The sequence below is a fragment of the Mesocricetus auratus genome, unplaced genomic scaffold, assembly GCF_017639785.1.
Source record: "Mesocricetus auratus isolate SY011 unplaced genomic scaffold, BCM_Maur_2.0 Super-Scaffold_100010, whole genome shotgun sequence".
NCBI lineage: Eukaryota > Metazoa > Chordata > Mammalia > Rodentia > Cricetidae > Mesocricetus > Mesocricetus auratus.
Genome location: NW_024429194.1, coordinates 20709948 through 20733606, shown reverse-complemented (window position 1 = coordinate 20733606; position 23659 = coordinate 20709948). Strand labels below are relative to the sequence as shown.

The window sequence follows — 23659 nt, the reverse complement described above, 5'->3', positions numbered from 1 at the left end:
GGGAACCAGAGAGGATGGGTGAAATTGGAGGAGGTTTTATAGCAGAGGAGAGCCACAGCTTAGGCTTACAAAGCTCACCAGGACTACCTACCTTCTTGAGAATGGTCAGCAAGAAAACAGGAAGGAGGCAGATCCCTAGGTTATTTCTCCATCAGTAATTCAGGGGCTGGGTAGTCAACCCTTCACAGGGTGACGGAAAGTGAGAAGCCTGAAGCTTCAAAGGCTGAGCTGACATTCTAGGATGGAAGAGGACAGGAGGCAAAAAAGGCCACACTGAATTTTCAGACTGCTGAAGAAAGATCTGTATTGGCTTGCACTGGCACGGGAAGAGCTTCACAGGCATGGGGAAGATGTCCCACTTATTTCTTTTTAATGGCAGGGTCTCATCTGCAGTCCGGGTTGGCCTTGAACTCACAGCAATTATCCTGATTTGGTCTCAAGAGTGCTGAGACTACAGGCTTCCCAACGTGAGATAAGCTACATTCAACCTAAGGTGGTGTTGGGTGAGAAGGGGTGGGACAGGTGAACATGTTTGGTGCTCAGGGGTGAGATCTGGGTTTGAGATAGAAGTTAGCATCAAGCTCTTCTAGATATTCAAAGCCCTGACATAAACAAGTAAAATAGGCCTAAGGACACGTCCCAGGGCCATCCGTATTTAAGGTTAGGGAAGTAAAGAGAACCCCAAAAGAGATTGAGAAGCTAGATGTAGGGCAGGGCATGCATGGGACGATTTCTCACAGTGTTGGGGTTTCAAGATGGGGTAGGGACAAATTGCTAACAGTACATAAAGTCACAGGCCCGCATCTCTATTAGTGTTATTGCTAAGGGCAAAGTCAGAGGTAAGGTACAGAACAAGCCAGGGCCTCTGCAGTGTCAGGGACAAGGAAGGCTGAATTATCCAAAGGGTCAGTACACCTGCCTGAAAAAAATACTGAAACTCGAAAGAGAAACTCAAGAGATTGAACCGGTTAAGGCACAGGATACTTGAATCAGGGATGTGTGGTTATTTATGAAACACCTCTGGATGGCGAAACAGGGACCCAGCCATAGTGCACAGACCCAGGACCTTCGGGGCCTCGGGCTTGCTCTGGATCGTTGGAAATCTACAATATCTTATTCACTTGGAAACGTTGGGATGAGCTCTCAGCTGCAGTGCGGTCCAGCTTCTTGGGCTGTTGGGCTGAGCTAAAGTGCGGTTAGTGTGAGTTGAGCCTGCAAGGGGCGAGGACAGAACAGGCGACGCTCGGGGGGCTGCAGCTTGGAGGTTACAACTCAGTTGTGCAACGTTTTTGTGGGAAAGACTGCCTAGAAGTCCCGCGTGGAATCCCGTCCCGCTACCATCTCAGCCTCAACTTCAGTTTATTGTCGAAGCGTGGACCCGGTGTTTGCCACAGGAAGGGAATCAACTCTCCTGCTGGGTTCAGAAAAGGAGGCAGAAAAGTTGACAGATCCCGGGAGTCGCAGAGGTTCCTCAATCGCTCTGGTGGCAAACAAAAGCGCGGGCGGACAGGCTCGCACGCCACCTTCCCGGTTCCGAGACGCAGGGGCTGGCACCGGGCAGTGGGGACAACCGAGAAGGCCCAAAGAGGTCAAGAATAGCTCGCAGATAGGGCCGCAAGAGTGGCGTCCGAGCACCCCGCGGGGCCCGCCCAGCGCGCTGCGACGCGAGCGCAGAGCGCACCCCACGCGCGCGGGCCGGCTGGCATGACGGACTACAAGTCCCAGCAAGCCCAGAGGCAGCGCGGGGCGGGGTCTGGCGCAATTCCCCGGGATCCGGCGCGCTGGGAAGCGCCGCGGAGGACGCAGCGGCGGCCGGAGGGCGGTGAGCGCGGGCGGGGGCGGGGCCGACGTGGGCCAGGGCCCTGCGTGCCAGGGAGGGGGCTGGCCGGGCAGCGGCGGGCGGCGCTCGAAGCGGTCTCCGCGGCTGGCAAGGCGCCCACGGCTCGGTCCCGGCTCGGTGGACGGCACAGGGTAGCCGAGGGCCCCGGCGTGCGCGGTAGCGCGACACTCACAAGCGCGCGGATTCAGCCGCAGCGGTGCGCCCGGGAGCAGAGCGGCCAGTGCTCGGGGGCCTCGGCCCCGGCGCTCATAGCGCCGCGCTGCTCCCTGCGCTTTAATGGCTGCTCGGCCGGCCGGCGCGTAGGTCTGCAGGCGGCTGCGGCGCGGGAAGGCGCCTGAGCGAGCCTCCTCCGCGGCCGGTCGCGCTCCATGGCGCCGCGGTCTCCCCGGACGGGCCGCTGACCCGGGACGCGCTTCCCGGCCATGAACTGAGCCCCTCTACTGCCTCACCCTCGCCTTTCTTTCTGCGCCTCCTCGGCTCCGTGATCCCCGGGGGCTGCGGCGCCCCGGGTCTCGGTAGCCCGTGGGCTCCGGGGCGCCGGGCGGCGGCGACGGGGGGCGCGCGGCTCTGGGCGCCGTGCCTGCACCATGAACTACCAGCAGCAGCTGGCCAACTCGGCTGCCATCCGGGCCGAGATCCAGCGCTTCGAGTCGGTCCACCCCAACATCTACTCCATCTACGAGCTGCTGGAGCGCGTGGAGGAGCCGGTGCTGCAGAACCAGATCCGGGAGCACGTCATCGCCATCGAAGGTGAGGGCCAGACCGCCCCGGGGCTTCTGGAAAGCGCGGGGGAGCGGGCGCCCCTGGCGCGGCGGGGTGTGTGCGCGCGTGTGTGCGTGCGTGTGTACACACGCGGTTGCCCGGCCGAGAGAGCACTGCGGTGCCTCTTGTCCCGCAAGGCCGGCGGTGCAGCCAGTCTGCCAGGGAAGATGGATCGTCACTGTTCATTTGGTAATGGACAATAGAGTCTCTCCTGTGAGAAAGTGGCACGGTGCCGCTGCGTCCTGGGCCGCCCGCATGCCCCGTCCCGGCCCAGCCGACGCCTGGGGGCAGCTGCTTGGGATGGCGCCACTCGATCCGTGACAGGTTATCAGGCCTGGCCTGAGCGTCTTGCATGGACGTTGAAGATGTGTTTTGAGAAGCGCTGCTGCTGGGGGTGCTGTGCTGGCCAGCCTGTTCAGTTGCTTCATGGCTGTCCTTTTTCCCAGCTCTCGGATACTGGAGAGATATTTGGACTTGGAGCATGTAGGGAACCAATGGGACCCAGGCAGCACCATGTCCCAGTGCAGGTCTGCCTGCCCTCGTATAAACGTTGGTCGTTTTGAACCAAAGTCTTAGGTCAAATTATGACCCTTCTAGGGAGGCAGAACACCTCCACATTCTCTTGCTAAAGGGGACAGACACTCTGATACACCTGCCACTTGGGGGTCACCCAAGAGGAGGAGGAAAAGTGGATGACTCTGCTGCCTGTAAGCCTGTGCGTGCAGAACACTGTCCTGACCCCCAGTACCAAGCAGGGCAGCATCCCTGCAGGAGAGGATGGAGCTGGCTGCTTGGCCCTGGATTGTGTTCTCTTTGGACCACTATTGGCTCCCCTCTCTCTGCTGCGAGGTGCCTGAACTGTTTCCTTGCTTTGTTTCTCTGGGCCTGCCATCACTTACCTGGGGGAGCAGGTGGTATGTAAGTGGGCAGTGTGGTCTCATAGTCCAGCCGGTGGATTAGCAGCCTGTCCTCTCGAGTTACTGCTGGCCAGTGACAGTGAAAGGCCTGCAGGTGGCTTGTCCTAGTACAGTACTGTGCCTGCCAAAGGCTGGTGAGCCCTCTGTTGAGGAGCATGGGAGCCTTCCAAGTCCAGCAGGAGTGTGTTCAGGACAGGTGCAGGTGCTGCCCTCTTCTCCTCCACAGAAGGCCTCAGCCTCCAGCCAAGCTTGGCTCCTGTGCGGTCTGAACTTCTAACCCTGAAGTGTTTGGGTTTAAAACTTGGCTGCCTGGGTGGAGAAGGTGAACGCTGTGTTGCTGATCCCCTTGGCATTTGGCAGCCACATGTACTTGAACCACATCCCTGGCAGGCTGGGAGACTGAAGATTCACAGGATATATTATAATTCCAGGGAGAGGGTCCCAGCAAGTTCTGTCCTTCTGAGGACTGACTCTCAATGCATCTGGGCCCCTGAGTGCTCATGGCTGCCTGTGGTGATTTCAGATGCTTCCAGACCCATCAAGAGCCACGGCTTCTGTGGGATGTGGAGTGTCTTGCGGTGTTGAGGAGGGATACATACTTTACCTCCCAGTTGATGCTGAGGAGATGTAGCGGATGGGTTCTCTGAGAGTAAAGTCTGAAAGGTGCTCCTGTTTCTCTCCGATGACTCTGCTGAGCTCTCTGTCTGCATATACAGAAGTATGATGAAACCCTCTGAAAGCTGGTGCCAGGGATGGAGTGCACCTGACTGGAGCTCCTTGCTGGGAAAGAGAGGAAGGCCTCCAGCTGGGTGTGACTCATTTCCCGTTCTTAAAGCTGCACTCTGGGGCCTTGGACTTGTAGCAGGAGGACCTGGTTGCATTTCTTTTTTAAATTGTTCTTCCATAGTGATCTTTCTTTCTTCCTTCCTTCCTTCCTTCCTTCCTTCCTTCCTTCCTTCCTTCCTTCCTTCCTTTCTTTCTTTTTGATAGCTGATGTTATCAAGCCTCTCTTTTGGCTATAACCTTTGTCATTCTCAGTAAAACTTAAACGGATGGATGGACGCTCCTGGAGACTTTGATAATGCTATTATTTCGGTTAGAACCAGGAATGCCTGTACGATGCCAGGACTGTAGTAAATTCAGTGAGACTGGAGACGCTTCTGTATCTGCCTCTGTTCTTCCTGCCGTTATCTCCAGTGGCATACTGCTCATTTGTGGAGCACTGGAGCACAGATGGTTTGATATTCACAATGGCTCTGTCTTAGAGATGAGGAGGTGGAGGTACAGGAGGGTGGTGACCCCTGAACATTTGGGGGAACATTCAAAGGCACCTCTGAACTAAGGGGTCGTTTAGGCCCCGAGTCTCTGGCTTCTCAAAGCACCACTCTTTCAGGACGTCACCCTGCCTCTTGTAATTAGCTCCCTGTTCATTTGTTATAATGGAATGGTCTTTCCATGGCAATGTTAAGATATGGGCAGGTCTTACATTGCTCCCTTGATATTTGGCAAGGGGAGAGGGTCGCTGAGTTGTGGTAGCATGATGTGCTCGAATAAGAAGAGAACATCCTTTTTTTAAATTGAGAATATCACACACGTGTGTAACGTTTTCAACAACTCTACCTCCCTATCACTTCCCATTTCCCCTCAGAACCTCATGTGCTTTCTTACTCTTTTTAAAAACAGAGTCCATTTAGTGCTGTCTGTATGAGCACGGGTGCAGGACCAAACAGCGGAGCATGGATTGCTTTTTAGGGGCCACATCCTGAAGAAAATGGACTCTTCTGACAGAAGGCTCTCCAGCTAGGGTGGGGCTTCATGAACCCTTCCCCATCCATGCCGGGAGTTTGGCAGGCTTGGTGTTCTGCGTGCTGTTCCGGCTGCTGTTTGTTCATGTGACAGTGCTGAAATGTCCAGCAAGTACTGTTTTTCTGCAGACATCCACTCCAGTATTTCTGACCCCTCTTCTGCAGTGGTTCCTGAGCCTTATGGGGAGGGAGGGAGGGCAGTAGGGCAGTAGGGCGGTAGGGCGGTAGGGCCATAGGGCGGTAGGTTCCATTTGGAGTTGAGCACTCCCAGTCTTGTATTCTCTGCATATTGATCAATTGCAGGTCTCTATTAATGTCCATCTACTGCAAAAAGAAGCTTTTCTGATGAAGGTTGAGAGATGCACAAATCTATGGGTACACAGAATAATTTAGGGAGCAGTTTATTGCTGTGGCCATTTAGCAGAATAATAGTATTTGGTTCTTCCCTAGGGCCTATAACCTAGCTGGTCACAAGTTTTTGGCCCAGTTAACAATGCCAGGCGTATAGTGTATCTCTTAGAGGATTTAAATCCAACCAGAAAGTGGCTGGTTACTCCTATAGCATTTGTGCCACTAATGCATGTCTTGCTATATGCCAGTGGATGAATCTTGCCAGGCCAGTCATTGCTGTAGCTTGTGGGATTGACAGCTGTCTGAATTTGTCAAATACTTACCAGTGAGGATGCAACTCCAAGGTCAACACCAGCTTGGTTTTTTTTTCATATCCCACGACTCAAATACATGGTGTCTTCAGCAACAGGGTCTTACCATCAAATTCTAGAAGTTAACTAAGAGTGATGGTAGTAGCCTGTGAAGAGGCTCTGTTTCAGGGGTATCTGTGGTTTCTCACTGATCTCACTTGGGGGGGGTGAAGAAATGGGTCAGTGGTGAAGAGCACTGCTGTTCTTCCATAAGGTCCAAGTTCAGTCTCCAGTACCTTTGTCAGGTTGCTGCCTTTAATTCCGGCTCCAAGGGGATCTGATACCCTCTTTTGGCCTCTGCAGCATTATGCAGACACAGGCATAGACATAGAGACAGACAGACAGACAGACAGACAGACAGACACACACACACACACACACACACACACACACACACACACACACACACAGAGTAAAATAAATCTTTAAAAAAAAGGTTAGGCAAAACCAAATTTGGATACCTGTGTCTTCACTGATGAGCTGGGAGGGAAGGTATTGCCTTGAGAGTACAAGATGGCTTAAGTTTGGAGAAACCATGACTGGTGCTGGACACACACCACAGTAACTGATGTGAAACCCCATCCCTGTCAGAGGCCGACCCAGATATGTGACTAGGAATGAGCACGAGAGACAGCAAACTGTGGATCTCTCAGGAAAGGATATGCATATCGTCATAAATATTTAAAAAATCACTTGCCTCACAAAACCAAACCTGTCATTTCCAAAGCTATCTAGTCAGACCTTTCCCCCATCTGTGGCCTTTGGATTGTTGTAACAGGAACCCTTTTCAGCTTAGAAGGACTTTTGAAGATGCGGTTTCTGTCTTGACATTGCACACCAGCATTTGACTCTGTCATAGTGTGTTTAAAACCTCCCAGTTTTCTGGCATCATCATGAATTTTTGCTCTTGGGGTGAGGAACGACCTTGGCAAAGAGGAGGATGTTTTGGCTGCTGCTCATGTCACAGCGAGTTGATTTTGGCCTCAGTGGAAAAATCTCTTGAAGATGGACAAGATATATTTTATTTCGTTGCAAGAGCCCACTGAAATTTCCAAATAACAGTGTGTTGAGGATACTGTCTGTAGGCCTGGGATACATGTGATTTCCACCCTCAACTTTGTTTAAAAATGTTACCATGTTTTTTGTTTGTTTTTAAAACTGTTTTCCTTAGTCATTATTTCTTACTCAAGAATCTTATTGATTACCAAATCTCTGGAATATAAGGAAAACTAATGATTAGTTTCACATTGAGCCCAGCATATTTCTGGGGTGTTCGGCAGGGGCATGGCCCGCTGTGGGATGTAGCATGTACCATCCCACACCCAGAAGTGAGCCTCCTGTGTAAGCTTCCCCTCTGGCTCATCAAAGACTGTCTGGGGTGGATGGGTTGAAGTGCACCAGCCAACTGCCTCTCTTGTTAAGTAAAGCTCGTCTTTCTTTCAAGGCTAAAGCCTCTATTAGCAGTCACACACTGTAATTCAGCTTGCCAGCAGCAGAGCCAGGGCCTATGTACTTGCCTAGTCCTTGTTCATTCAGCCCAGCAGTAGGCTTCCCAGCTTACCAGGCACTGCTGGGAACTTCAGCCACTCTCTGCAGTTGACACACCCACCTCCTCAACCAGTGTCCATGCTGCTGCCCGTACTAGGTGGCTGATCTGAAGACACCTATGTTCTACCTTGATCCCCCACAGGAGGACTAGGCCAGGGAGGGCATGAGCCTTCCGTGGTCCTCTTAAGTGTACATGCGTATGTGAAAGTTTGATGGCTCTTTGGTAGCATCTAATCCCGAGCATTTGGAAGATGGCAGGGAGTCTGCTCAGTCCCATGATGCAACTGTGTTGTTGGACATTTGTTTCCAGTGGGGTCGCATTTGGAAGATGGCAGGGAGTCTGCTCAGTCCCATGATGCAACTGTGTTGTTGGACATTTGTTTCCAGTGGGGTCCTGAGTATTTAAGTTAACCTTGTTATGCCAGTTCATCCTATGGTAATCCTCAGACAAACATGGCTATCACCCTGCTGTGTGACAAAACTTTTCCTGGGGAGACACAACACACTCGCCCCAGACATGGATCTCATGACAGACCGAAGTACAGATAGGACCAGAGTCTAGCTTGGTGAACCAATAAGTGTTATTGGGTTTACTTACAGGAATATGGGTGAGGGGTTACTTCCAGGAGCAGAGACGACTCAAAGATAGCTGTGTCTCCGAAGCCCACTGTAGTATGGGTGGAAGTTCACAAAGACTGGGAACCTGGAGCACACTGCACAGCCTGCAGGCAGCTCAGCAGGTTGGGAGTGTCCTTTCTGAGTGACTCAGTTGGTCTAACCCTCTCCCAGTCAGCTCCATTGCTTTCTGTTTGTTCCAGGCAGCTGTTCTGGAGAGACTCTGAGCTTTTATTGCTGACTCTGGGAGGGAGGGGCCTGGTGAGTCTGGTCAATTTCGGGGACTTCCTGGAGCTAGTTTGAGTTGTTCCCTTTCCTGTTTAGAGAGTTTACCCACAGGATGGGATGTTTCCGTCTTAGAGGAAAACTTTCACAACACACCTTTGCAACCCAGGAAGTGTAGAAAAGTTGCTGGGGAGAGATGAGCTGCCTGGGCCAAACCTCCTTGCATGAGGTAGAACTGGAGAGCCCGTGCTATGTGTAATTCCCACAGCCATTTCTCTGAGTCTTTGAGATGGGTACCTTTGACCCAGGAAGAGACAGGCCTGAGGATGCACCAAGTAAGCAAGCGTCTTGTTCTCCATAGAGTTGCTTAATACAGCAAACCTGGTAAGAGTTTGTTTAGTCTGGTTACGGCAGGTGTGTATGTTTAGGGAAAAAAGTTTCTTCCTACTGTCATGGATGGGTCTCCTTTTCCTTGGGCTCTGTCTGTGGTGCTGGTAACCGTTCAGGTCTAATCAGAGGTGGCAGTTTCACCACCTTCTTTGGAACTGCTCTGTGGGCCAGGTGCTGCTTCCCGTTGAAATCTCAAGCTCATCCAGCCCTGGAAATCCTAACAATCTGGTGGCTTAGGTATGGCTCCTTCTTGGAGATGCCTTGAGGCCTGGTACAGGTCAGGGCTACCCTCAACTGGCCTGGCCTCACTGGAGTTAAGGCCTTCCTGCTCCATGTGCCAGCTGCCCTTGGCTCAGCTCCTGTCCAGAACTCAGGCCTTGCTCACTCAGTGCTTTGCTGGGCCAGTGTCTGTACTTGAAGAATGCCCCGGACGCGGTGTCGGACAGCCAGTTCCTCCCGGCACAGGTCCTTTTTGCCTCTTTGGGGGTGTGAACTGAGTTATCCTCCTGCAGCAGTGAAACCTGTATCCAGAGTATAGAAGTTGAGGCTGAACAACTTTTGGATCTATAGATCATTAGCTTCATGGGATCAAAACAGCATGCAATTTTCTTAACTGTTTGCAGGTTGGGGAAGGAAAAGCTTGATAAATTTCTGCAGCATTTCTGAATCAGTGGTCTGCAGAGGTTGGTGATGGTATTGTCTGACAGGAACTAGTTACATTCAGAGAATCAGTGAGGTCCAGAGGGACCAGTGAGTGGCAGGCTGTGCCACTGATGTCATGGAGCACTGGGTGTCACTCAGCAGTGGTTCTCAAATTTAAGTGTGTAAGCAAATGATGTCCGGGGCTTGCAGAAACTGATGACAACTCCCTGGTTCTGTGGGGCTGGAGTGGCCAAGGGAACCTGTGTTTCTAAGAAGGTCATTAGTCCAGGAACCCCATTTTGAGAACAAAGGAGGAAAGGAAGGGCATTTTATCTGACTGGACACTTGTTCTGGCCTTCAGGGTTCATAGCTAGCCGTGAAGTTGTCACCATTCTCTTAGGAAGTTGGCAATGTCAAAAAGTTTGAACAATGATAAAGACTGGAGGTCAGTTTGAATAGTGTCAAGTGCAAGTTATCCTTGTCTCCGTGATGACCATAGGAGTGAGAACTTTCAGAGTGTGGAGTTCTGGGGATGGGGGGACAGCAGGCCTAGACAAGGGTCCAGTAGAGAGGGGAGCACTTTGGTGCCTCATTTCCCCTTAGTCACAGCTGTGGTTCTGCTTTTGGAGCGCAGCCTCATGCCTATTTAGATGGGGTTCATCAGTCTTTGCTTCTTATGGTAACTTGGTGGATGATATATTTCATCACCACCATTTTCGAGCCGTTGAGAGGATCTGTGAAAGAGAGATGCTGCCTGTTATCCACAGCTCACAAGGGCCACAGAGGAGCCTGGAGGAAGAGACTCAGGACAGAGACAGGTCCTGCAGCTGCAGGACACATTACCACCGCCTCTGTTTTTACCCACGCCAGGCCTTTTCTTCTGCTGCAGCCAGATGTTGTGCTTCTCATCACGCCTTCCCTTGCATGTCCTGCATGGTTTTATAGTTTACAAGTCTCACTGCCCGGTTGCAGCTCCCGGGATATTTGTTTGGTTTTTGAGGCAGGGTTTCTCTGTGTAGTCCTGGCTGACCTGGAACACTCTGTAGACCAACTGGCCTCTAATTCAGAAATCCACCTGCCTCTGCCTCCCAAGTGCTGGGATTAAAGGTGTTCCCTACCACTGCCAGACTGTTTTTATTTCCTTAAAATAATTATAAAAATCAAGATCATGTCTATTTTTTCATTTCTCACCCTCATTCTTCCCTCCAAACCCTCCCATGTTACTCCTACCCCCACTCTCTTTCAAATTCATAACCTCTTTTATTGTGTGTTCGTGTGTGTATATTCCAGAATACATAACTACAACCTGCTTAGCCTGTATGTTACACACACACACACACACATACACACACACACACACACAAATATATGTGTTGTATATATATATATACACATACATACATATATATGATTTCAAGACTGGTCATTTGTTATTAGATAACCCATTAGGGGCTACTTACTGGGGAGACTATTTCTCATACTCTCAGCATTCCTTAGTTACCTATAGTTTTTTTTTTTTGTCTAGGGTTGAGGCCTCGTGAACTTTCCGTCTTCCACATTAGCATGTCTGCTGGTGTCATCTTTGTTCAAGTCATGTTCAGGGAGCCATGTTGGCAGGATTCCTCGGGGATAGGTTTTCTGATGTGTCTAGGAGACAGCAAACTTAGTGTTCTTCTGGCCCTTAGAGTGCCCCCCCCCCCAGAGCACTGAGTCTTCTGCCCAGGAGTTGTGTTGTAGATCTGTCGGTTGTAACTCTGCATTTTTATTATTGTTTTTTGTAATGGTCTCTTGTTTACTGCAAAGAGAAGATTCCTTGATGGTGGGTGAGGATTAAACTTATCTGTGGGTATAAGCATAAATGTTTATAACTAGTTAGGGTTTATGCTGGTTTAACAAAGTAGTAGTTGTAAGTTCTCCTCCTCCTTCTCTAGCCCTGGATCATTTTTTTCCCTTCTTGCTGAGTGAGCCAGTTGGAGACCTGTTGGTTATCAGCAAACTGTCTGTGTCCCTACTTAGGGGTGCTGTGCCATGCTGGCCATTGTGGTTCATAGGTGCCAAGGCTGGGTGGGACTTTTGGTTGCTTCCCTCCATTGGAAGTTTGCATGGCACCTTCTGGTACCGTAAGATATAGTCCTAAAGGGGAACCTTTGGGGTCAGGTGCAGCTTAGGTCCTCGTAGTCCTGTATGTCAAGTGCATGGATGTCTTCAACAACAGATATTTAACCAAGGGCAACAGCAGTAGCCTATTCTGTTTCGACAGTGCCTTGGACAGTCCTGAACAACAACCCAAAGGAGCAGTTCTCCTGTCTAGAGTTGAAGTTTTTGTTAGCTGGCTTTTGTTTGTGGCTTTTGGAGGGAAAATTGTCAGCCCAGATGAGAAAATTTCATTTAAACTTTGTATCTTCATACACCGATTTGTGTATATTGTAAGTACCTTTAGACAGATGATAGTGTGAGGTTTCCCGACATCCTTAGTGTTACTTTACCCCCTCCCTTCCTCTTCTTTACTTACCTCCCTTCCTCCTCCTCCTAATTAGAGCCTTTCTTTCCGTTTTCCCCACGGGGTCACTTGTACCTGCTACTCTCCTCTCTATTGGTTTCGTTTCATTCAGCACTCAACACAGAACCGTGTTCTCTCTGTGTCCCCCTCCTGACCCCTGGAGACTTTTGCATCCCCCCCTAAGTGATTGAGTCTGGAAAAGCCGGATGAGGCTTAGTTATTTTTAAAGCCCAGGTTTGGGGTTCTGATCTGGTGCTTAGCTACATAATTCCTTCTCTTTGTTAAGTACCTTTCTCTGAGAAAGAAAATGCACTCTGCAGATGTTAATCTTTAATCTTTGCAGCATCTGTTATTTCTGTTCTGGGATTGAAGAAGAAAGGCTTTGTGTGATGCTGCAGGGAATCTGAGGGTTTAAGGGGGACTTTAGGGTCCCCTTGTCTAGTGTTCTGGAACCTGGACCCAGACGCGTGCTTTCTTGAGATGGAGATGCCCATGGACAGGGCCAGCATAGTCTTTTAGGTGCAATCTCATTACCTTCCTGTGCTGTCTGCTCACAGCTGGCCCAGGCCAGAGGCCAGAGGGGCAGTGGGGTTGTCTGGGACCAGGGTGGGAGGAGAGCAAATACCACGTGGTTAGAAGAGGTTGTTAATGGAGCCTTTGAATAACCGGCCAAATAGCTTGTTTGTGTGCAGGGTCGGGACATTTTCCATAGAGAGCAGCCTAAATATAGGCTTGAGGGTGGGGACCAGGACCCAAGAGGGGGCTGTCATCTCCCTGGTATTGTTTCTTCCTCTGTAATCAGGACGCCACCAGCCCTGAACAGGTGGCCACCCTGCAAGCTTTGGGAGCAGATTGGGTTTTTGTTTAAGCAGGCTCATTTGCACACTTCACACTTCTCCCGCTGTTTGGTGGGGATTGTCTTTTTCGGGTTGCAGTGTTGGAGTGTTTGTTCAGTGTTTCTATACAAGCAACTGTCTCAGCCTTGAAGCTGCGCATGCTGGCCACCTGTCATTAGCATCATGGGTAGGAGCTTCACGGGTGGGAGACATTGCTTCTGGGGGAAGAATTCCAAATACTTCCTGACCATGCTCACAGGCGTTTCTCTCCAGTCATGCCAGTATTCAACAGGCTCTAGAGAATAGGATCACTCTGAAAACGGCTGAGGGCAGGCCTCACCAAACCCCTCGTCACTGTAGTCTCGGGTCACAGTCTAAAAGGGAAGTGGTCATTTCAGGAATGTTTAGTTTTAGTGCAAGCATTTTAGTTTTATTTAATATGGGCATATGAACTGAGGATGTTTGGAAACAACTTAGCATTGTTATTTCTATTTTCATAAGGGTCCCCTCTCAGCAATGGGGGCTTGTATTGGTTACATTTGTCCTTACGGAGACAAAATGCCTGACAAGAGCAACTTAAGGAAGGACAGGGTTGTGGTGCCCGCAGCTGAAGGGTGCAGTCCATTGCAGCAGGGAGGCATGGTGGCAGGAGAGCGAGGCGGCTGTCACATTGAACCACTGTCGGGAAGCAGAGAGAGATAAACGCTGGTGTTCAGCTCGCTTTCCCCTTTTTATCTGGTGTGGGATCCCAGCCTATAGGATGGTGTCACCTCTGTTTACCAGGTGTTTTCTCACCTCAGTTAATCCAATCTAGAAACTCCTGCAGACATACCCACCTAAGGTTCATCTCCTGGATTTAGATCCTGTCAGTTGATGGTCAGTATTAACTGTCGTGCATATGTTGTTTTAAAGCTCTGATGTGGGCTTCTGGAAGCCTGCTCGCTGGGCTGCTGGGAGCCAGCACCCTGCCTGCTCTTGCTGTGTCTGCTCAGAAAAGTCATTGTTATTACTGCTGGGACTTGGGAATGGTGGGATTGACAAAACCAGCCTCCCTCACTTTTGGGAACCCCTTGTTTTGATACATAACAAGGACACCCAAGTTATAGGAAAGAAGGTTTTGCATACTAGTTAAAGTAGACCAGACATGGGTGGCGGGGTCAAGGCTCAGCTATGCCGTGTGTGAAGTTCCTCTGACAGGCACATGGGTGCCGACATTTCAGGGCTGTTCCCAGATGGACCTTCTGCCCACTTGTGCCCTCATGTCTATTGGGAAGAGGCTGCAAGGGAAGTGGGGTCCTCTGGCTTCCCCCTCCACTCTGCACACAGTCAGGACACTGCTCAACAAAAATGGGTTCACATTAGTGCACTCAGATGGTGGGCTGGTTGTTGGCTGTTAGGTTTAAAGATCTGAGTGGCTAGTAAGTACTCATCTATCTCTGGCTTCGGCATCAAGTTTTCAATTCTAGGTTGCCCGATGTATGACCAGTCTCTCCTTGACTGAATAACACGTTGTTTGTTTGTAGCTGTGTGTGCAGTCCTGCAGTGAAGTAGCCCTGTTCTGTGGGTGGGACTGGAGTTTGGCCCCAAGGCCTCTGCCAGGGCAGAGGTGGAGGTTGGGCAGTTGGGGCATGTGGTCAAGCTGTTCATCTGGAGTCCCCTCACCCCCTGCACCCTGCCCTGGGGCTGAGTACTGCGTTCTCCTTGGCCTTTCAAAGGCAACTGGCTGTGGAGCTTGGCCCCAGCTGTCTGCGGTCCTAATGACAACATATCAACACTATTCAGTTGCTGTTGTTTGTACAATTAGAGCTAAGACACAAAGGAAGAAAGAAAAGCTAAGTGTTGCCAACTGGATTCTCAAGGGGTTGTTTTCTTTGTTCTCTCTGCTCTGTCCCAGGAGCAGCCCCTCCCCCTCTAAACAGCCCCGACTGCACTGGGCCAACCAGGAAGGACACAGGGACATGGATCAGGGCTGTGTGAATTTCTCCAGTGGCTTTGCGAAGACAAATATTTATTTTGAGGGCTGGTGGTGGGAGGGCCTCGCTTATCCTCACTTTGTTTGGGATAGGAAGAAGCTAATGTGGGAGCAATAGAAAGATTTTATGCAGGCCTTGCAGCAAGCAGAGCTGGACTCTGAGGCTGGTAGGACAGACAGATGAGCATTGATCTTCCTGTGTGGTGGGGGTCAAGGAACCTGGGAGGCAGGAGGGCATGAGGGGGTTGTTCAGGGTAGAGACGGTGGGGCTGTTTGGCCTTGTTCAGGTGGTAGGCTGTGGAAAGGGGTTCGAATGAAGGGAGGCAGGAGACCAGTCAGGGGTCTGGGGTTGGTGGGAAACAGACAACTCTAGAAGATGTGACGGAGGGTAGCCTAATGGTGCCTGTGAAAATCGGACCACAGGAGAAGGCAGTGGGGAGGCCTAGGTTTTTTTTCCTCTGGTATAATGGGAGCAGGTGCCCTGAGGTTTGGGTGGAAGGGAGGTGTTGATCACTTGGTGAATATGTGTGATTTGCAGAGTGTCTCTGTCTGCAGGGATGAGCTTGCAGGTCTGGGGAGGCAGGGACAGTAGTGTAGACTCTTGTTGTCTGTGGATTATTAAATAGGTCTTTGAGGTATACACGAGTTTCTTGTGAATGTGGCTACTGTGGCCTATCTCTGGGCCGAATTGACCCAGGAGTGCTTAAACTATTGAGGCTCTTCAGTCCACCGGGATTGGAATGACCCCTGATGTCTCCTAACCATCAGACTTCTGTAAAATGCACTAAACACATGCCACGTGGCGCCTGCTTGACGCAGCTTCTGTCAGCTCCAGGTGTGTATGTGGTCACATAAAGGCTTTGATCTGTGGAGTTCTGGGCTTGAGGTACAGGGGTCCTGCTGGAGCTTGCTTCTGGCCTGCGGTGAATGAGCTGGGGGAGTACTGAGGGGGCCACAGAAGGCGTGGTGGAACTGAGGGCGTCGATAGGCACCAAGGTCTCAGCCTCAGCCTGAGGCTCGGAAAGCTGTCACACAGGGTTCAGAGTCCCACTTGGAGCTGATGTAACGGGCTTCTTTTCCAGTGGGATGCAGGTGCCTGGCAGGCTTAGAATTTTTGGGTTGCAGGTGCCCTAGCTAGAGAAAGTCAAGTTAGAGCATTACTTTTGTGGGAAGCTAGGGTACTCTTCCACCTGTGGCCGGAGGCATTGGACTGCTTTCCACATTGAGGATGTGGTTGGAGGCCTGTCTAGCGGAGAACAGTACATCTCACTTGAAAATGGCTGTGTGTGTGTTTAACCGAGTGAGTTGCTAGCTAACTCAGTACATCCTAGGGGAGTCTTTTCCTTCAGCATTTTAAGATGAAAACCGGAAGCATGCAGAGGAGACAAATGGCTGGAGGGCGAGCTTTCCATGCCACCCCCTGTGTTCCTCTTTCCTCCTGCCTGGAGGGCAGCCTGACAGACAGTGGACATTGTTTTTGTCCATGGTTAAAGTTGCCAAGACAGATCCAGTGGGGGCTTGGAGTTCAAAGGGTCCACCACTTGTGTGGGTAGGTACAGTAGAGACAAGGTGTCCATTAAGTGGGGATTGAAATGAGAGGGTGTCTCATTTTTTCTGGGGATATGGGTACAGCATTCACTTGGGAGGACAGTTGTTTTTTTTTAATTGTGTTAACCGTGGGACAGTTCACGGATGAGCCCAGAGGGAAGTCTGTGGCCTGATTGAAGTTAACAGCCTAGCTTACATACACCACATACACCTCTCTCTCTCTCCCTCTCTCTCTCCCTCTCTCTCTCCCTCTCTCTCTCCCTCTCTCTCTCCCTCTCTCTCTCCCTCTCTCTCTCCCTCCCTCCCTCCCTCCCTCCCTCCCTCCCTCCCTCCCTCCCTCCCTCTCTCTCTCTCTCTCTCTCTCTCTCTCTCTCTCTCTCTCTCTGTGCTTGGAAGGACAGCCTCACGTTTGGACCTTGGTGGCATGAGGGGTGTCCTAGGACTGCTTTTATGACAGTAGTTCTGTCACAGAGCACAGTGGTGTCCCTGTAATGCTGTGACTGATTTCTCAAAGCAAACTGATGATGCCTTTAGGATCACTGCCTCGATGGCTGTTAGATCTTCTGTGGACAGTGGTGGCCATCTGTAGGTCTGGGATAGGCTTCTACCCCACCATGTTGCCAGAGAGCCTTTGAGGAAATCGCTCACTCCTCTGTTCCTCCATTTCTGTGTCTGAGACCCATGGGTCGACTTGAGCCTTTTTGTTTTCGTATTTATTTTCCTGAGGCAGAGTCTCATGCATCCCAGGCTGGCCTCTATGTGGTTGAGGATGATGTTAAACCACAGATCTTCCTGCTTCCACCTCCCAAGTGCTAGTTACACAGGTGTGTGTCACACCCAGTAGTACTCTTACTGTTAGTTATTATTTGAGATGAGTGCCTGGCTAAGTCACTTAGGCTGGCTTTGAACTTTGGATCTTCCTGACTCAGTGGTGCTGGGATTACTTGTGTTAGCCACCACACCTTGCTTCAGCTTGAAAAGACCTTGAAAAGACTCCCCTGTTACTCCTTTATTTCCAAACTCAGGACCACACTGACCTGGTGTGGTTGGAATCGAGAGAGGTCAGAGGACTGCTCTGGTATATCTTGCCAGGTGTTACCCATAGGCTCCCTCCACGGCAAACATAGTCCCGGGGAGGGATGCTTTCAGCAGAGTGATGTCCAAAAAGGAAGAACACACACTGTGTGTGCCTGTCATGTGTGTGGCATGTGGTTGGTAGAGACTCATGTGTCTGTGTAGTGTGCACACCCAAGATCTTGCTGGGACACCTGAGTGTGTGCACAGGACAAGGTCTGCTGGGGAGACACCCCAGAAATAGTGACTCCTGTTTGCACCAGACCTGGAGCACCGAGTTTGTATCAGGTGTGGAAACTTAAGCTCTCTCTCTCTCTCTCTCTCTCTCTCTCTCTCTCTCTCTCTCTCTCTCTCTCTCTCTCTCTCCCTCTCTCCCTCCCTTCTCTCTCTCTCTCTCCCTTCTCTCTCTGTGAGAGCAAGGGCAAGTGTCTGTCTTGTTTTCAGTTGGATCCTGGGCCTGGCCCTTTGTCTGGCAGGTATGTACTGACGAGATGGGATGAATTAACACAACTCTGTCTGCTGGGGTGAGCGCTGGCTTGGCTCAGGTCAGAGGGCACCATTCTGCATCCTGTAACCAAATGGTGACTTTTGAAACAGCACCTGCCTTCAGGTTCTGTAGGAAGATACCCTGTCAAGCTTTTCCAGAAATGTGTCTAGAAGATCCCTTCTCCATGGTTACAGTTACCTTGGCTCTTGTTACATAACTCCTGTTAGATTCAGATTCAACTGAAGGTTTCATTTTTTATAAAATATGACCTAAGCCACAAGTCTAAGCTATCCTTTATTTATTCTGAACATAAAACTAGAGGTTTTAATTAGGTGTTTGAGTTTATTTGAGAAGCTACAGACTGTGATGTCACGGAACTGTTCTTGGTCAGGTGCCTGCAGAGGTGTGCCTGTAGCGGGGCTGCCAGGACTCAGGGTCACTGAGCACGTTTCGTGTCCTTTAGTTCAGGTTCTGGCTCCTTATTCCTGAGTATTGGAAAGATGGGCTAGGGTAGGTAGCCGAGATGAACATGGAAGCCCTGCTGTAGTTCTCAGAGCTGGGACCCCCTGTGAATTAAAGATCTCTGGTGTTCTCCGTGGAGCTTGGAGGGCCCATGTCTCCTTTTTCTGGGGGCTCATTTGCAGCAGCGTACTGTATGTGTCTGCAGAGCTCTTCAGAAAGCAGCTGGCCCAAGTCTGTCTTGCCATGCAGAGGTGGACAGTGACCAGCTCTAGGTGCTGTCCCCTGCCCCTCCCCAGAGCTTCCATTCAGGCTTAAGCCCTGAGCAGTTCTCAGGAAGAGAGAGTGTGAGCTTTGCAGAGAACAGGGCTAGGGAGAGAGGCCAGCTGCCAGGGTGGGCAGGACCGGCTCCCAGGATCAACTCTGCTCCAGCAGCAGGGACTGGTTTTGCCTTGTAAATGACACCATCGCCTGCAGGCATCTCTGACAGCTGCTCCTGCTTCTGGGTTCCTGAAATTTCTGTTAAACCCTTCATGTACTACTTACTTTCCTCTCATATCATCCTTTTGTCCACTGCTGCTGAGCACTCTGTGGGACCCCATGCCAAGGGCAGGGTCTTCTTTGTCACCTGGGCTTATCCTGTGATGGAAGTGGTGTGGAACCCCCATTTGAACCCTCATATGTTCTTGGCGGTGACTGAGGCAGGATCTGAACCCAGGACTACTGACAGCAACCAGAACAGCTATCATGTCTTAATGAAGCCAAATGAAAACAAAAGCAGACAAGGCAGCCCGAGGGTCTGCGGAGGGCTGCTTCCCGGGCCCCACACGCCGTGATTTGTGGGCTGCGCTGCTGGGAGGGTGTGCAGAGGCAGCGCAGGGCTCCTTCCCCAGAGCCTTGGTGGCGGCTGACAACTGTGACTGAGGGTTCAGTTGCATGAGGAGGAGGCACATGGCAAGCTGGCTGCTTGGGATGACAGGTTCTGCAGGTGGTGTGTGTGTGTGTGTGTGTGTGTGTGTGTGTGTGTGTGTGTGTGTGTGTGTGTAAGGTGCCTCTGAAACTCACCGGAGTTGGGAAGATAGCTTTCAAACCCAAGCCACATGCATTCCATGACATTAGTAATAAAGACACTAGCAAGCGGTTCACTGTGCGTGTGGTGGCCAGAGGTCATCCTTGGATGTCATTCCTCAGGCGCTGTCCACCTTGTGTTTTGAGATGGTCTCTCACTAGCCAGTGAGCCCTGGGGATATGCCCCCCCCCACAAGTTTAGATGTGTACCTCCATGCCTGTCTCCTTCCCTCCTTCCCTCCTTCCCTCCTTCCCTCCTTCCCTCCTTCCCTCCTTCCCTCCCTCCCTCCCTCCCTCCCTCCCTCCCTCCCTCCCTCCCTCCTTCCCTCCTTCCCTCCTTCCCTCCTTCCCTCCTTCCCTCCTTCCCTCCTTCCCTCCTTCCCTCCTTCCCTCCTTCCCTCCTTCCCTCCTTCCTTCCTTCCTTCCTTCCTTCCTTCCTTCCTTCCTTCCTTCCTTCCTTCCTTCCTTCCTTATGTTTTTAGAGACACGGTTTCTCTGTATTGTTTTGGAGACTGTCCTGGAACTTGCTCTGTAGACCAGGCTGGCCTCGAACTCACAGAGATCCGCCTGCCTCTGCCTCCCGAGTGCTGGGATTAAAGGCGTGCGCCACCAACGCCCGGCCACCTGTCCCTTTTCAGTGGCTGCTGGGACTAGAAAGAACTCAGGTCCTCATGCTTGAGACCAACCTCTGTTACCACCTAAAGTCATATTTAATGGGTGTAATGCAGACCTGTAATTATAGCACACTGATGGAAATCGATGCCCTCAGAATGAAAGTGGCGAGCCCGAGGCTGTAGGAGGGGGGTAAAGGATGGACATGGCTGTGTGGAGTGCCCCGGCCTGCTGCCTTTGCGGGAGGGGTACAGGAAGCCATGCTACCTTATCCCCCTTCGCTGGTGCCCGACAGTGGAGGGCCCCGCCTGCGGTGTCTCTACCCGGCTCGGAGCAGGACTCTCCTGGAAGGTGGCGAGGGTGCAGGGTGGGAGTGGCGCCGTTTTCCCCTTTCAGTGCCTTCAGAGTGCAGTCAGTTCTGTGACTCCAGGGCTGTGCTCTATGTCCTGCATCCTGCAGGTGCAGTTCTCTGGGTTTTGACATTTCTGTGAAATCGCAGTGGGCTGCAGGATTTCCCCATGGCCCCTCTATGCGTCCCCACTCTCCGGTGAGCGTGCCCTCCCATCTGACTGTCCGCTTGCTTGGGTTCGCCTGCAGTCAGCTCAGATCATTTTATCTTCTGCAGGATTAAAGAGGAAGGGGCTCATGCGGCAGACGCCCCTTTTACTCAGCCTGCTTTGAAGATGCATCGACTTCTGCACATCTGCTGCTTTACTGTTTATTGCAGGGTAGTATTCCACCGGCTGGACTAAGGTTTTGTGTACCCTGCGGGTGGTAAGGGTGTTGTTTGATTGTGTTCAGTTTGCGTCTTTTACAGCTAAAGTTACCACGAGCAGGTATGTGTGTCTTTGGCTGGCTGTAGGCACTTTAGTTGCTCTTGGGTAGATACCTAGGAACAGAGTGGCTGGGAGGTGTGGTGGGTGTATGTTTGACTCTTAAGAAAGCTGCCAGATCATTTTCCCGTATTGGCTCCCACATTCCCACCAGCTGTGTGCTCGACTCTCCACTCGGGGTTTAAGTTCGGCAAGGTTAGCACCTGCTCTCGGAGAGCATCTACTGCTGTGCCTTGTGAGCATGGGCTGAGCGCGGCTGGCTGTAGGGGTGAGACCCAAGGAGGGGAAAAGGTTGCCTTAGAGGTCGGAAAGTCCAGACAAGAGCCAGCTTGCCTCTCCCTTCCCTAGTGGTTCAGTTGCCCTGCATATAAATTGAGGTGTTGACTAAGATCTCTTTCCTTTTAGGGGTGCAGGGTGTGGTGGGTACATAAGCCATGTTGTTCTCTGTGGAACCCTCTGGCAGTGTGTAGAGGTTTTTTTTTTTTTTTTCTTTCTGTTTTGGCTTTAACACAACCTTAGGGGAGGGTTGTTACTGGCAACTTGTAGGTGGAGAGTAGGACTGTTACTAAATAATGTTGGCGCCCAGGAGAGCCTAGAGTTATAGAAGTTTGAGGCTGGGAACCTTGGACTCCCCTCCCCTGGCTCTTGTCTGCAGTGTAAAGTTCTTCATAGGGAAGGTTACACACCTGTTTCAGGGGGAGATGGTGTTTTCTAGGAGGCGTGCATGCCTGTGTGCTGGAGTGACCCAGCCCTCCTGTGTACCCAGGGCTGCCTGTGATCCCTGGTTCTTCTTCATCTGGGACTGCCTGCCCCGCCCCAGGCCCAGAGATGGAGCCATGCAGCTTAACTTTTCTAGGAACCTATGCCCTACTGCCCCTTCCCCCTTCTGTGTGACTGACACCTGGTAGGCATTCTTTGTTTTTTGTTTTTCGAGACAGGGTTTCTCTGTGGCTTTGAAGGCTATGTTGGAACTAGCTCTTGTAGACCAGGCTGGTCTCGAACTCACAGAGATGCCTCTGTCTCCCTGGTGTTGGGATTAAAGACATGCGCCACCAATGCCTGGTGCTGGTAGGCACTCTTTTTTTTTTCTTTTCTTTCTTTCTTTCTTTTTTTTTTTTTTTTTTTTTTTTTTTTGGTTTTACGAGACAGGGTTTCTCTGTATTGTTTTGGAGGCTGTCAGTCCAGCCCAGCCTCGAACTCACAGAGATCCTCTTGCCTCTGCCTCCGGAGTGCTAGGATTAAAGGCGTGTGCCACCACCGCCCAGCACTGGTAGGCATTCTTAAGCCTTTAACAAACTGCTTTGATGATTAACCTTTGCTTGGCCAGATCACTGCTTGTTCTCTCCTGGGAGCCTGCACATGTAAACCTTTTAACAACTTGCATTGTAGAGCCTTTGGTTTTGGAACTTACAGCATGGGAAGAAAAACCTATGTGATTTCCACAGCTGGGGACTTTGGTTCCTGGAGGTTCCTGGAGGTTCCTGGAGGGGGTTCTGTATTGTTGGTTGTTGTGTCTATCTGTGTTCATATGTCTCTATTTCTCCTACTGTGTGTCTGATTCATTATGTCTGTGTTTCTCTCTCTCTCTGTGTCATTCTGTCTCTTCATCTCTCTCCCCCCCCTCTCTCTCTGTGTTTCTGTGTGTCTGTGTCTGTGTTTTCCAGTATGTCTGTCCATTCTTTTCTGTCTCTCCATGTCTGTCGCTGTCTCTGTCTCTCTCTCTCTGTATCTGTTTTCTCTCTGTATGTGTGTGTCAGTTTCTCTCTCTGTGTGTTTCCCAGTCTGTCCATCCTTTTCTGTCTCTCCATGTCTGTCTGTCTGTCTGTCTGTCTGTCTGTCTGTCTGTCTGCCTGCCTGCCTGTCTGTCTGTCTGTCTCTCTCTCTTTCTCTCTCTGTATCTGTTTTCTCTCTGTATGTGTGTGTCAGTTTCTCTCTCTTTGTGTTTCCCAGTCTGTCCATCCTTTTCTGTCTGTCTGTCTGTCTGTCTGTCTCTCTGTATCTGTTTTCTCTCTGTATGTGTGTGTTAGTTTCTCTCTCTGTGTGTTTCCCAGTCTGTCCATCCTTTTCTATCTCTCCATGTCTGTCTGTCTCACTCTGTATCTCTCTCTCTAGGTGTGTGTGTATCTGTTTCTCTCTGTATTTCTCAGTATGTCTGTCCATCATTTTCTGCCTCTCCAGGTCTGTCTGTCTGTCTCTGACTCTTCTCTCTCTGTCTGCTTCTCCCCCACCCCTATTTGGAGTGTATGGTCAGCCACTATCCATGACAGTGTCCTCGAGCCCTTCTTGACCAGACACTGCTTCAGCAATACTGGGAAGCTGTCAAGGGTCTGGATTCCATTGGAGGTAATGCCAGGGGCTGTGCGGACTGTAGGGTAGAGCTCACACCTGCGCTTCCTCCCGGCCTGCCTGCCTTCCCTGCTAGGGCTTGCCTTGCTGTGTGCCACTGCCAAGCAGATGCTGGACTTCCTGGTTCTTCTGTCTTGGTAGTCACTGCCTCGTGACTTCTTTGTCCTTATTGGCGTGTAACCTTTGTACCAGCCAGAGAGCCCGCCTTTGCCTCCCTGTCCAGGAAATCATGAAAATAGGTGACTAAAAGTAGTAGTCTTTCAAGTAAGTGCCTCTTCACCTCTGATCAGAGCATGAGCCTCTGGGGGCATGGCACCTCTGCCCGGGAAGCCCTTCTGGGAGTGGCATCCTGGTCTGATCAAGGTTATTCAGAGAACTTCATGTCAGTTCCAGCAGCTTCTCCCACACTCTTGATTCAGACATGGCTTCCTGGCTCTGGCTATGATGAAAATGAAGACTTCCCTGCCCACTCCGTGTAC

General features: G+C 51.0%; 1 protein-coding gene across 5 annotated transcripts in view; it reads left to right on the top strand.

Annotated features, from left to right (window-relative positions):
- Positions 1-2027: 2027 nt before the first annotated feature.
- Agap1 (ArfGAP with GTPase domain, ankyrin repeat and PH domain 1) overlaps positions 2028-23659 on the top strand; it is a 452310-nt gene continuing 430678 nt past the window's right edge. For 3 of the 5 annotated variants that reach the window (XM_040753061.1, XM_005082223.4, XM_005082222.4), the window contains exon 1: positions 2044-2590. In XM_040753061.1, coding sequence (XP_040608995.1) covers positions 2428-2590 — 163 coding nt within the window. In that variant the 5' untranslated portion in view covers positions 2044-2427. Of the gene's footprint in view, positions 2591-23659 lie in introns of all 5 variants that reach the window. The other 2 variants (XM_040753059.1, XM_040753060.1) reach the window with 2 other exon arrangements.